The 13,751-nt window shown below is 35.0% G+C and overlaps 1 protein-coding gene across 8 annotated transcripts in view; it reads left to right on the top strand.

Moving 5' to 3' along the window:
- ADAMTS19 (ADAM metallopeptidase with thrombospondin type 1 motif 19) overlaps positions 1-13,751 on the top strand; it is a 283,872-nt gene that overhangs the window by 209,741 nt on the left and 60,380 nt on the right. For all 8 annotated transcript variants that reach the window (XM_015451847.3, XM_065546713.1, XM_065546712.1 and 5 more), the window contains one exon: positions 10,190-10,347. In XM_015451847.3, the coding sequence (XP_015307333.2) occupies positions 10,190-10,347 (158 nt within the window). The remainder of the gene's footprint in view (positions 1-10,189; positions 10,348-13,751) is intronic.

The following is a 13,751-nucleotide window of genomic DNA, read 5'->3' on the forward strand; positions in this document are numbered from 1 at the left end:
CTTTTAAGAACATAGATAGATATCGGGGGGGTTGTTATTCAGCTCATCATATTCATTAATTCCTATCCAGTAGTTCATGTCAAAACAGAGTCCTCCTTGATCCTTCACTTTCTTAACTGCTCTAGTGTGATGCATCAGGAAATCATTTCAGTTACTCAAAATTATTACTTTTTCTCCATGTACACTGACCTCTAACCAAGCTACTCTCTATTACATTGTCCTGCTTTATTTTCTGTATTACACTTATCCTTATCTGATTTTTTTATTTGTTCAAATTCTTGCTTTTCTAATGTCAATCTCCATTGTTAATTTTTGAAGGCGTTTTGTTCTTTTGTCTACAATAGCTAAATCAAAGTCTGGCACACAGGAAATTACAGACTTTTTGAGTGAATTTGTTTAAGAAAAAGATGTTTCACACTTGGTTAGTATAGGCCAGTGCATTACATATATCCATAAATCCTCAGAATACCTCTATGAAGTAGGCATTATTAATTTCCCAATTTTTAAAATCTGGTAATAGAGTGACAGAAACTTTAAATTTCTTGCCCAAGGTTATACATCTAAGAAGCTGTGAACCTAGATTTGAACCCGAGGTGTCTAGGGATAGCATCTGGGTTCTTAGGCACTGAACCATGCTGCCTCCTTTTTAGTTTTATTATTTTAAGTAATTGTCTTCCATGCAACACGTGTGATTTAAAAGTACATGTCATATTTAAACACATTTTCTTTAAACTTCTCCCATATAACCTCTTTTTCCCCTTTTAAACCAGGGTGATCAACTAATTGTATAGAATTAACTCAGAAGGGTATAAATCATGAAATGACTGTTTTCTTCTCTACTCGTTGTCTCCAATTGTACTAAATCCCATCATTTTTCTCTGTTAGTGACCTCTAAACATAAGTCTCCAATCACTCTTTGTTTTTAAAAGACCACTTAGTTTAAAAGTTGAATCACATATCTGTCTCAGTTAGTTACTGTAAATTCTCCTTGTGCTTAGCCTTAGGCCCAAGTGAGCAGGGTCTTTTACTTGTAGAAAGAAACACTATCTATGCCCCTAAACAGACTGAATGCTGCTTTGGAGATTAAATCAATGTTGGAAATACTAGTATGTTACCATGTTTATTCAAGAGCACATTTCCTTACTTGCTAACTCAGAAAAAATAATTCACCTCTGATGAATCAGAGGAAGAGTGCCTTGGAGCACACATTCTTGGAGGCAAAGAGACCTGTTGCATAAACCTAGCGAAAGAATAGAAATAGGAAACACCCAGTAGCTTCCAAAGACGTTGAAGAGGTTGAACTGATGGAACTTGCTGAAAAATAGATGTGTGTTGATAGAGGATAAAAATTCAAGGATGACTTCTAGGTTTCTGGCAAGTAATAGTAACACTTACTAATGTGGGATGCATGGATGAGGGGCAAATTTGGAGTAAAGAAGAAATGACACTGTGTTAAAATCACAGATTTCAGTCCTAGAGACTTGGCAAATAGATGCACTTCATAAATCACATTTCCTAAAGGCTCCTTTGGGCATAGGAAGGAAGTCATTGGAAATATTCATCTTGAAATAGCTTTAGCAAAAAGAAAAGAAAATAGAACCTTGGCAAACTGATCATTCTTAAACAAATTAACCTGTCTACGTCAAACTTATATTATTTTATAGAGATAATTAATCCCTTCCCAATATAATTATTGTTTTTCATCATTCCTTCTTCGAACTGTATTCTTAATGGCAATTATTATTTGCTTTTCTGAAGACTGTGGCATTATTGTCTTGTTAGTAATTTATCAAAAAGCCTAAACTGGAAAATATTTCAGATAGATCTATGTTGTATCTTTGCAAAATCATTGCAGCTCACGAGTCTTTAAAAAAATGTCGAGAAGGTCATATGCATCTACTTACCTTCCATGCAGTTTTGTATGTAAAGCAGGATGGACAACTTCTCATTAAAAAATATTAAAATGAGCAAAATTCAAAAGAAAAAAAAACTTTTTATAATGTACCTGTCATGTAGTCACTTTGGGCTGCTGTAACAAAGTGCCATGGACTTTGTGGCTTATAAACAACAGAAATTTATTTCTCACAGTTCTGGAGGCCAGAAGTGTGAGATCAAGGGTGCCAGCATGGTGGGCTTTTGGTGAGGGCCCTCCTTCTGAATTGCATACTGCTGACTTCTAGCTGTGTCTTCACATGGCAGAGAGAGAGAGGAAACAAGCTTTCTTGGGACTCTTATAAGAACACTAATCCCATTCATGAAGACTTCACTCTCATGACCTCATCTAATCCTAATTACCTCCCGAAGACTCCACCTCCTAATAAGATCACATTAGGGGGTAGGGTTTTAACATGAATTTAGGGGGAGGGCACCAATGTTTAATCCTTAACACCTCTGAACTGGAAAGAAATTAAAGAACCCTTAGATACCAAAAACAAAGTGAGAACAGGAAGCCAGAGAATTAGGCTGACTCTGAAGACCCACCTATACCTGATTCTGGTAAGCAGGTTTAGACTTTGAGAGCTACAGGGACTCTGTGGACAGAAAACAAAACCTAAGGCCTTTACAAAGTGTGAGCTCTAGTAGGAGAGCCCTGCATAAAGCAAGAACACCAGGTTACAACTTCACTGTGGTGGAGAGATAGAAATTGCACCACAAAAGGTGGAAAAAAGAAACTGTATCTATATTAACTTTAGTACTAAGTGGAAGTAGAAAATCAATTTTCTTGAGAATTTATAAGGCAAATCAAATCCTCATACGGGTTTCCAGCACCAATTTACCTTAACTGTGAAGTTCAGGGTTCTCAAGACTTACATGGTTACTAAGTTGGTTGGCATGTGCAAGTACAAATCTACACACACACACACACACACAAACATATACACACTATATATATACACACATATATGGTTATTCAGATATTCTTATATATATATTATATATATGGCTATTCAGATATTCTTTTTCTTTTTGTGTCAATTTTGGTAACTGATATCTTTAAGAAAGTAATTCCCTTACCTTGTCAAATTCATTGGTTTAAGCTTGTTTATAGTATTTCCTTATTATATTATAATACCTCTAAGAATAATGTTTTGTCACTTATCTCTAATGTTTTTAGTTTGTGTCTATTTTTCTTAGATAAGCTAATGTTTTATCAGTTATTTGATATTTTCCAATAACCAACTCTTGGTGTTAATGATTACCCCTATTATTAATTTACTTCTATTTAATTGACTTCTGCCCTTTATTAATTTCTTGCTTCTATTTACATTGGGTTTATATTTATTTTTTTCTACCATTTTAAGGTAGAAACTTAGATCATGAATTTTATTGCTTTCTTCTTTGCTAATGTGATAATTTAAAGCTATAGGATTCCCTCTAACCACTGCTTTAGTTGTATTCTACAATATAGTCTTAGTTCAAAAGATTTTCATATTAGCACCATGATTTCTACTTTGATTCATGAGTTACTTATAAATGGATTGTTTACTTTCTAAATATTTTTATTTTTTAAAATAGATATATTGTTATTGATTTTTAGTTTAAATCTGTTCTGGTAAGAGAATATATTCAGTATAATTTCAATTGAGACCTCTTTTATAACTTATGGCATCTATTGGCCAGTGACCCATTTATACTTGAAAAAATTTGTATTCTATTAATACAATTGCTGAGTATAATCTCTAAATATCAATTAGGTGTATTTGGTTCAGGTCTTCTATATTTTTACTGATACTCATCTTTTCTTCAGTTAAGGAAAGTATTGAAATTTTCAACTAAAATTATGGATTTTTCTGTCTCTTTTCAATTATGTCAGTTTTGCTTCATGCATTTTGATAATTTAGCATACGCTTAGGATTGTTAAGTCTACTTAACAAATGTTATGTCATTTTAAAATTTTAAATTTAATTAATTTTAATCTTAATGACCTTTAAAAACACATGCCATTTTTTAAATCTCAAAATATTTCTTGCCCTTGTCCATGGTATCCATTAATTATATGGCCATTGGCTAGGCACGGTAACTCACGCCTGTAATCCCAGCACTTTGGGAGGCCAAGGTGGGTGGATCACCTTAGGTCAGGAGTTCAAGACCAGCCTGACCAATGTGATGAAACCCCATCTCTACTAAAAATACAAAAATTAGCCAGTGTGGTGGCATGTGCCTGTAATCTCAGCTACTTGGGAGGCTGAGACAGGAGAATCGATTGAACCTGGGAGGTGTAGGTTGCAATGAGCTGAGATCACACCATTGAACTCCAGACTAGGCAACAAGAGCAAAATTCCATCTCAAAAAAAAAAAAATCATTAAATCCATTTTTTTATATTTAGTGTTGCATGCTACATCTTTTTTCATTCTTTTTATCTTAACCTTTTTTTTTTTTTTTTTTTTTTTTTTTTTTTTTTTTTTTTTTTTTTTTTTTTGAGACAGAGTCTCTCTCTGTCACCCAGGCTGGAGTACAGTGGCACAATCTCGGCTCACTGCAAGCTCTGCCTCCCAGCTTCATGCCATTTTCCTGCCTCAGCCTCCCGAGTAGCTGAGACTACCGGCGCCTGCCACCACGCCCAGCTGATTTTTTGTATTTTTAGTAGAGACAGGGTTTCACCGTGTTAGCCAGGATGGTCTCGATCTCCTGACCTCATGATCTGCCTGCCTCAGCCTCCCAAAGTGCTGGGATTACAGGCGTGATCCACCATGCCCAGCTTGTTTTAACCTATGTATTTTTAAAGCTCATTGAATACTGTGAGATTTTTCATCTTCTTTAGCCTGACAATCTGTCTTTTAACCAATGTCCTTAGTCCACTTAAACATAATAGAATTTTGGCCATATTGAATTTGTTTTCTGTTTGTTCTATCTCTTCTTAATTCCTTTGTTCCTTTTTCTCTGGCTTCTGTTGGATTGAGTACACTTTTTACTATTCCAGTGTCTTCTTTACTTGCTTATTAGCTAGAATTCTTACTTTATATTTTTAATGCATTGTGTAGCATTTACAGTATGTATGTTTAACTTATTACAGCCTCCTTACAAATTATTTATGCCATTTTATATATAATGTAAGCTCCTTAAAACAGTATACTCCTCTTTTTCTCTCCTTTTTGCTATTATGCATCTTACTTTCACATTTCCTATTATCAGTTTAATTCTACATATATTTTAAACACCAAAATACATTGTAATCATTTTGCCTCAGTTATACTAAAAATAATATAAATTTTTTATACATTTACCAGTATCAGCTTCCTTCCTTCCTTCCTTCTAGACACCTCTTTCCATCTTGAACCATTTTATTTCAGCCTGAAGACCATTCTTTAATTTTTTTTATGGAGTAAGTCTGCTGACATTTCTCAATTTTTGTTTGTCTGAATATGTATTTACTTTGCCTTCATCTCTGAAGGATATTTTCACTAGATATAGAATTCTATATATTTTTTTTTATTTTTTTTGCTTTGTTTTCTCTCTCTAAATGTGATATTTTATTGTCTTCTGGCTAGTGTTAGTTCTGATGGTATATCCAGTGAATTGTTAAATCTTTTACCCTGTTTTGATGTGCTTTTTTTTATCTCTAGGCACTTTCAAGATTGTTATCCCTATTATTGGATTCCAGCAGTTTGATTATAATGTACATTGTATGGCTTTCTTTATGCTTAGTTGGCTTAGATTCCATTGCATTTTTTAGATTCATAGGTTTGTAGACTGTATCAAAGTTGGAAACAATTTTGAGCACAATGTCTTCAAATAATTTGTATGCCTCCGCCCACATTTCTGGAATTCTAGCTACACATATGTTACTCTACCAGGTATTTCCCATGGGACAGTTATGGTCTGTTCATTTTTTTAGCCTGTTTTATTTTTAGAATCCAGTTAGTTTCTATTATATTAGCTTTCCTTCAAGTTCACAGACGACTTTTGCAATATCTAAAATGTTTGTAAATCTGTTCAGGGAATTTATCATTACAGATATTACATATATTTTCCTATTCTGTGACTTTATCATTACAGTTATATATATTGTTTTCTATTTCTATTTTATAAATTTATTCTGTGAAATTTGATTTATTTTTCATAGTTTCCATTATTCTTCAATATTACATATTTTTCTTTGAATTATTGTGCATACCGAACATACAATAGCTCTTCAAAAATCTTGGTCAGCCGGGCACAGTGATTCACACCTGTAATCCCAGCCCTTTGGGAGGGCGAGGCAGGCAGATCAGTTGAGGTCAGAAGTTCAAGACCAGCCTGGCCAACATGGCGATGCCCTGTCTCTACTAAAAATACAAAAATTAGCCAGGCGTGTGGCAGGCACCAGTAATTCTAGCTACTTAGGAGGCTGAGGCAGGTGAATTGCTTGAACCCAGGAGGCAGAGGTTGCAGTGACCTGAGATGGCGCCACTGCACTCCAACCTGGGTGACAGAATGAGACTCCATCTCAGAAAAAAAAAAAAAAAAAAATCCTTGGTCTACAAATTCTATCATCTCTATTATTTAGATCTCATTTTATTGGCTGATTTTTCCACTGATTATGAAGATTGCAATCCCTGACTTTTTCCCATACCTAATACTTTTTGGTTGGATGTTGGATATTATGAATGTGACATTGCTGAAAGACTGTATTTTGTTATTTACTATTGAGTATTGAGTTTCATTTTGCTGGACAGTTAACTTATTTGCAGATCAGCTTAACTTCTTGAGGTTTTTTAAAAGCTTTGTCAGTATGCATCTAAAGTAGCCTTTGCTCTAGGATTAGTTTAACTTTGTTTCTTATATGTAGCCTTCTTTTGTTCTCCACTAAAGACTGTGTGTTCAATAAAATCTTTACAGCTGCTTTAGCCAATTTGAACTCTATTCTCTGTGTCCTCAACTCACTGAAGCCCTTGCCCTCATCATCTGTGCTCTGTGTGGGTTCTACCTCTCAGTCAGGGGGTCTGGTAAATATTTTCAAGCAGAAAGCCAAGCACTTTTAGAGATCAAATCATTTGGTCTTCTCTTAGGGATTACAGTTCTCTGTTGTTATTTACCCAGCATCTGAGAACAGCTGTTTCATACATTGTCTAATTTTCTAGTTATTTACAGTACGAGAGCTAATACAGTTTTAGTTATTCAATCATGGTGAAGAGTATGATTTCTAAAAGCACATTTTTTAAATTAACGAATTAAAAACAAAAAACAAGAAACATACATACCTAAAGTATTGATTCTTTATGTGAGGCTGCTATTAAATGGTATGGATTTGAAGGTACATGTGTGTGCCATTTTCTGGAGAATGCTGAATTTCAAAAACACCAATTGAGTCTAAATATACTCTAGCGACCCCCAGGATTTTTAAAGGCATTTTAATTAGAGATTTTCCAGAAATATTTCTTTATATTGTGCCCTAAAAATGTACTGAAATACAGAAGAAAAAAATGGAATTGTACTGACCACAGTACATATCTAGGCCAAAAAGATTCCTCAAAATACTTAACAGACTTTAATGAAAATCAGGAAATAATTTACCTTTTAAGAAAAATCATGAATTATTTTATCAATTTAGCATTATCTAAATGAAAAAAATATAAAGTTCAATAGAAATAAAAATAGATCCTTTAAGAAAACTAGATTGGGCCCAGCACGGTGGCTCATTCCTGTAATTATGGCACTTTGGAAGGCTAAGGTGGGCAGATCACCCGAGGTCAAGAGTTCCAGACCAGCTTAGCCAACATGACGAAACCCTGTATCTACTAAAAATACAAAAATTAGCTGGGAGTGGTGGTGGGAGCGAGCCTGTAATGCCAGGTACTCGGGGTGCTGGGTCAGGGAGAATTGCTTGAATCTGGGAGGCAGAAGTTGCAGTGAGCTAAGATCCGGCCACTGCACTCCAGCCTGGGTGACAGAGTGAGACTCCGTCTCAACAACGAAGTTAATTTCTGTTATTGCTCCTCAACTATGTTCTTTTGACAGTTTTTACCATTTCATTATTTGCCATCATAACCCATCTGTTTTCTCATCCTAGAACCCTAGCATCATACTTCACACTTCCATTTACCCAGGATAACCAATTCATTACCATGTTCTGTCCATTTTTCTCCTAAATAAATCTTGTTATTTTCATCCATTCCCTTAATCCAAGCCACCATTACTTTCAGTTCGGTTACTATGTTAGTGTTATATCTTATCTTCCCTGTGTAAATTTACCCTATACCAGCCCATTTTCCACAGAATATTTTTCAAAATATTTTAAAGTTTTACTTTCTTTTTTTTTTTTCCCCAGACCATGTCTGGCTCTGTTGCCCAGGCTAGAGTACAGTGGCATGATCTCAGCTCACTGCAACCTCCGCCTCCTAGGTTCAAGCGACCCACCCACCTCAGCCTCCTGAGTCACGGAGACTGCAGGTGGACACCACCATACCTAGCTAATTTTTGTATATTTTGTAGAAATGGGGTTTCGCCATGTTGTCCAGACTGGTCTCGAACTTGTAAACTCAAGCCATCTGCCCACCTTGACCTCCCAAAGTGCTGGGATTATAGGTGTGAGCCATCACACCAGCCATCACATTTTTTTCTTAGGAAAACTCAAAATACTAACAAGGCCTCTCTGGTCTGGCTAGTCCTCATTTCTCAAGCCTCCTTCCTTCATAATCTGCTTCAGCATGTTTGACTTCATGCACATGGGTCTCCTGGTCCTGGTCAAGCTGCGGTGAGCTTTAAGTCCTTTCCATGTATGGCTCCCTTAGTCTAGAATGCCTTTTCTCTGCTTCCCTTATTTCCCTTTACTAACTTCCTCAGTAAATAACGTCCCTCAGAAGAGCCTCTCTCAACTCTGCCACGCAAGTATCACCATGTTGTTGTCAGTTGCCTACGTAACTTGTTTAATGTCTGGCTCTGCAGTTAGAGTGTAAGCTCCATGAGGACAGAGAACATATACATGTTGTTCACTTTGGGGGTTCCAGAACTTTGAATGTTGCCTGAGTTATAGTTGATGCTAGATAAGTAATTATTCAATCATGATTCTATATTATGTAAGAGAAACTTACTTTCAACGATGTGCTCAGAAATAAGCACTCTCAGTCACTATTATGGAAGTATAAATTGATGCAACCTCTATGAAAATCACTTTGAAACTGTTTTTCAAAATCTTTAAATGTTCAATTTATTTATTATCGTAATTCCAAATCTGGATATCTAAGGGAAACATTCAGATATACACATAATTAGTATGTAGCATATTTATTTAAACATTATTTACAAGATAAAACTTGGAAATTTTCAGATATCTAATACTTGGAGATTAGCCTAAATAATAACTAGCAGGATTTATTGGCTTAAGTTATAAAAATGTTTTCATATAATTTTGACATAGCCTTCAATGAATCCTCATGTACATGTCTTTAGGAAAGACAGTAAAGTTGTATGAAAGAGTTTAAAAGTTTAAACACAAAATCATTTGAAGGAAAATATTTTAAAAATTTGATGTAAAATGGTAACCATGACATCTCATTTCTATGTCATTAATCTTATTTAGATTGTACACAGATTAGCTCAAAAAGAAAAAAAAATTATGTAAACAGAATTATTCTATAAAAATCCTATATAGATGATAGTTGTTTGTGGGTGAGAAATAACATTTATCTTCCATTCTTGTTCATAGCAAATCACAAACATGTTAAAAAGTCCTGGGTCTATTTTTAAATCCAACATATTATCTTAGAAATGTTTTATAATGCATATAACCCTGCCATTTTAATCTGTTAATTAGTGTGCTGCTTAATGATCCTTCTTTAATCACCTACTTTTCTGGATGGGCATAGGAGAGACAGAGCATGTATGAGATGTAAAGCCAGTATTCACAATGCTCATAGGATCACTGGATAGACTAAATAGATACACATAGCCTGAATATAGTAATGTGTTAAAGAATAAATGATTAAGGACCAAAATAAGGAGTATATACATCAAGGGTCCAAGGACATTAGGGAAGGTAAAGATAAATATGGCTATATAGTTACGGACAATTTCAGGACAGGAGAGCTTATAGCATCTGCAGTGATTGCAGACTTTTCCTAAAAAGAGCTGCCTCGAGTTTTACATCAGGGAATGTTGATCCATTTGTTTGTAAATAAATGGACTAGTTTCAACAAAATAGTTTATAGTGGATATTGATCAATGAGGCTGACATGTTAATACTCATTATATTTTTGAACCTCTTTATAGCTCTCCGAGATGCTGGCAAACAGTCTATCAATAGTGACTGGAAGATTGAACACTCTGGAGCCTTCAATTTAGCTGGAACTACTGTTCATTATGTAAGACGAGGCCTCTGGGAGAAGATCTCTGCCAAAGGTCCTACTACAGCACCTTTACATCTCCTGGTATGAGGGAATGAATTGATAACATGGCATAATCAACTTCTCAAGGAAAGGGACATTCCCAGTGCACTTCCTCTAATCTTTTTCAGATTTGAATTGTCACACAGACATTTAAAATTATTTAAAAAGTGGATTTTTTAGAGGTTTTGTAAAATGTGTTTTAATTAATGATATCTAAAACCAGCAATTATTACAGGAGGAGCAAGATGTTTTAGGGAATTTACAGATGCAAAGTACAGGTGGATGACAGGGAATCCAAAGAAACCCCTTTTTCCTAAAAACATACATTTACTAACTGAAGAGGATGTCTATAAAGAAAGTACTATAATATTGCATGCAAATCACAGCGTTATATATATATATATGAATGGCCATTATCTGACTCTGCATAAAAACCTTAGGTAAAATGTCATTCTACCTGAGAGAAGGAATTTGATAAATATATCTAACAATGCTCCCAATCACCCTGTTATTAATGGATTTTTGTAAAGAATTATGAAAATTTGAATGTTTGGGATGACAAGCTTCATTACCATTAGTAAAAAACTGGATATAGGCCAGACGTGGTAGCTCACGCCTGTAATCCCAGCACTTCGGGAGTCTGAGGCAGGCGGATCACGAGGTCAGGAGTTTGAGATCAGCCAGATCAACATGCTGAAACGCTGTCTGTACTAAAAACAGAACAAAAAAAATAGCCGGGCATGGTGGCACGTGCCTGTAATCCTAGCTACTCAGGAGGCTGAGGCAGGAGAATTGCTTGAACCCGCGAGGTGGAGGTTGTAGTGAGCAGAGATGGAGCCACTGCACTCCAGCCTGGGTGACAGAGGGAGACCCCGTCTCACAAAAACAAAACAAAACAAAACAAAAAACTGGATATAAGTAGTTTAGTATTTGAAGAGAAAGAATCAGGATGATGGAATTCTGTCCAGGCTGGTGGCAGGTTCATGGGCCCCTTTTGACCTTGATTATGGCAGTGTGTGCTAATGGCACATGAGCCAAATGACTGACTACACAGCTGGTGTGAGTTTTCTATCCTAATGGCAAAACAAAGTCTAAAATTCAGACACTTCAACACCTCCTTAATTCCACACATAAAACAACTCTAAAACACTATCAATTGACTGTTTATTTGGAGCATGGTGTGCTGCATTATTTAATATCTCCACACGATTTAAGATGCATTTGTCTTCAATTGGAGACATTTGTGTTGCTAATCTAAGAGCCACAGGTTCACATCATATATTGGCCCATTTGCTTCTCCTGCTTTAGTGTGCCTGCAGATTACCTGGGATTCTTACTAAAATGCATAGTCTGATTAATTTGATTTGGGGCAGGATCTAAAATCTGTATTTTTCACCACCTTCCACGTGATACTGCTGCTACTGGTCCACAAACCACATTTTAAATTACAAGGTTCTATATAACTGCAATTAATATGCTTTACCAACAGAAATAAAGGGAGCAAAGTGAGTGGTGTGTGTACCTTCTATTCCAAATCAGAATAATAATAATATCTATCATTCATTGAGGACTAAGAATTAGACATTATCCAAAAGTGCTTTACATTCATTATGGCATTTAATCCCCCAAATCATCCTGTGTAATATATATTATTATTACTCTAGCTTACAGATTAAAAAGAATTAAATATGAGAAAAGTTAATCAGTGTGCTCAGTGTTCTCCAATAAGTTATTTAGCTGTAAAAAACTAGGTATTAATCACTCTTCTCTGCTATCTCACTGACATAGAGGTCCAAAGAACTTGGATCCAAAGCTTAGATCCAAGTTCTTTATACCAAACTGCCTTAAATCATAAATGTAAGTATACTTTGAATAATCATTTTGTACATCTCCTCACAGTCCCATTGGATCCTATTATTTAATTTCAGCTGCAAACCCTACTCTCTGCCTTATGCCATATATAGAGAGAATATAAAATGAATAAACAAATGTTGTATGAACAATATCTGTTTCATTCCATTTGGTCACTTATAATAACAGTATCAACAGCAAACATATGTTTAATGATTGTATTGCATAAAATGCCATCGTGTTGCCTGCCTTTAATAAGGGTAACCTCCCCTGTTTTTATCTTATGGTGTAAGACGAAAGCTTCTTTACTAAGCTTCTAATTCAGAGTTTGAAAACACTATATGTGAAACCTTAGTGTTGGGTGGAGGGAGTTTCCTTGCTGCAGAATCCTTAATCTAACTGGTAATTACCAAGGTTTTTCCTGGAAGCATGAAGCATAATTAAAGTCAGTGAACTATGTCTAAAAGAAGGCATCTATGTGACCTGGATTTATTCAGTAATCCAAGGGAAACTGCACTTCTAAGATATTTTTTCTTTAATGACTATTACAGATTGAAGGACTGTACTGAATTTTGAAAGGCAATCCCTTCTGCTGCCATGCTTCAACATGTGCCCCTCAACTGTAACGTGGTCACACTTTCCTTTTTGCAAAGAATACTGCCAAATTCAAATGGTTTAAGAAAAAGCTAATGGTTTTGTAGCCAATGTCTCTGTTTTAAGTGGCATTAGATATTCAAGGACAATCTAAAGTTCTATCAATGAAAAGATAGTTTATTAGGAAAAATAGACACATTTTTATGTGATTAAATAAGTTGACAAATAGCTGGTATTTACATGTTCATTCCATCCATTTAAAAACTATGTATTAATAATAGTCTGGGGATAGTCATAAACAAGATATGTCATTTTTTAAAAACTCATTTAAACTCTCTGTCTTTATAAACTCATTAGGCTGAAAGTCGCTTATCATCGGCAACATCAAATGACATATTTAAGCCAAAATAAGTACAATGATATACTTAGAACTAGTACACTGTATATGTTATGCATTTGTGAACTGAAAATTACTGTTTTTATAGATGCAGTTATTTATAAAGTTGACACACTAGTCTCCCAATCCACACATCAAAATACATCTTAGGCATTCTGTTGATGTACTGAACAAAACTCTGAGGAAAAGAAGGAAAGAAAATATAATAAAAATCTTCAGATACTTAAACCTAGGCCCATTTCAATTTTCTTATGGAGTGTCAACTCTGCATTACCTATCATTACAACTACCTTGATGCCAGTAAAATATTAAATAAAGTTCCTTAATAATTTATCATAATTTTAAAATTTGGGTACATGTTTTTTAATGTATCATATTATATTATACAGATTGTTTCCAAAGTCCTCAGATCCATAGAAGTGATATATTCCATGGAATTGCTTGACATATTTTCTAAAAATGGATGCATAAAGAAATACATATATATACTCATTAAATCTTTCATTAAAATATGTGTGTATGTGGGGGAGGGGTGGGTGTATTTATGTACAAGTGGCCACACTATCCAGTTCTGAGCCTTGGCACTGGGAATGAGTAGAGAACA

The sequence above is a fragment of the Macaca fascicularis genome, chromosome 6, assembly GCF_037993035.2.
Source record: "Macaca fascicularis isolate 582-1 chromosome 6, T2T-MFA8v1.1".
Lineage (NCBI taxonomy): Eukaryota > Metazoa > Chordata > Mammalia > Primates > Cercopithecidae > Macaca > Macaca fascicularis.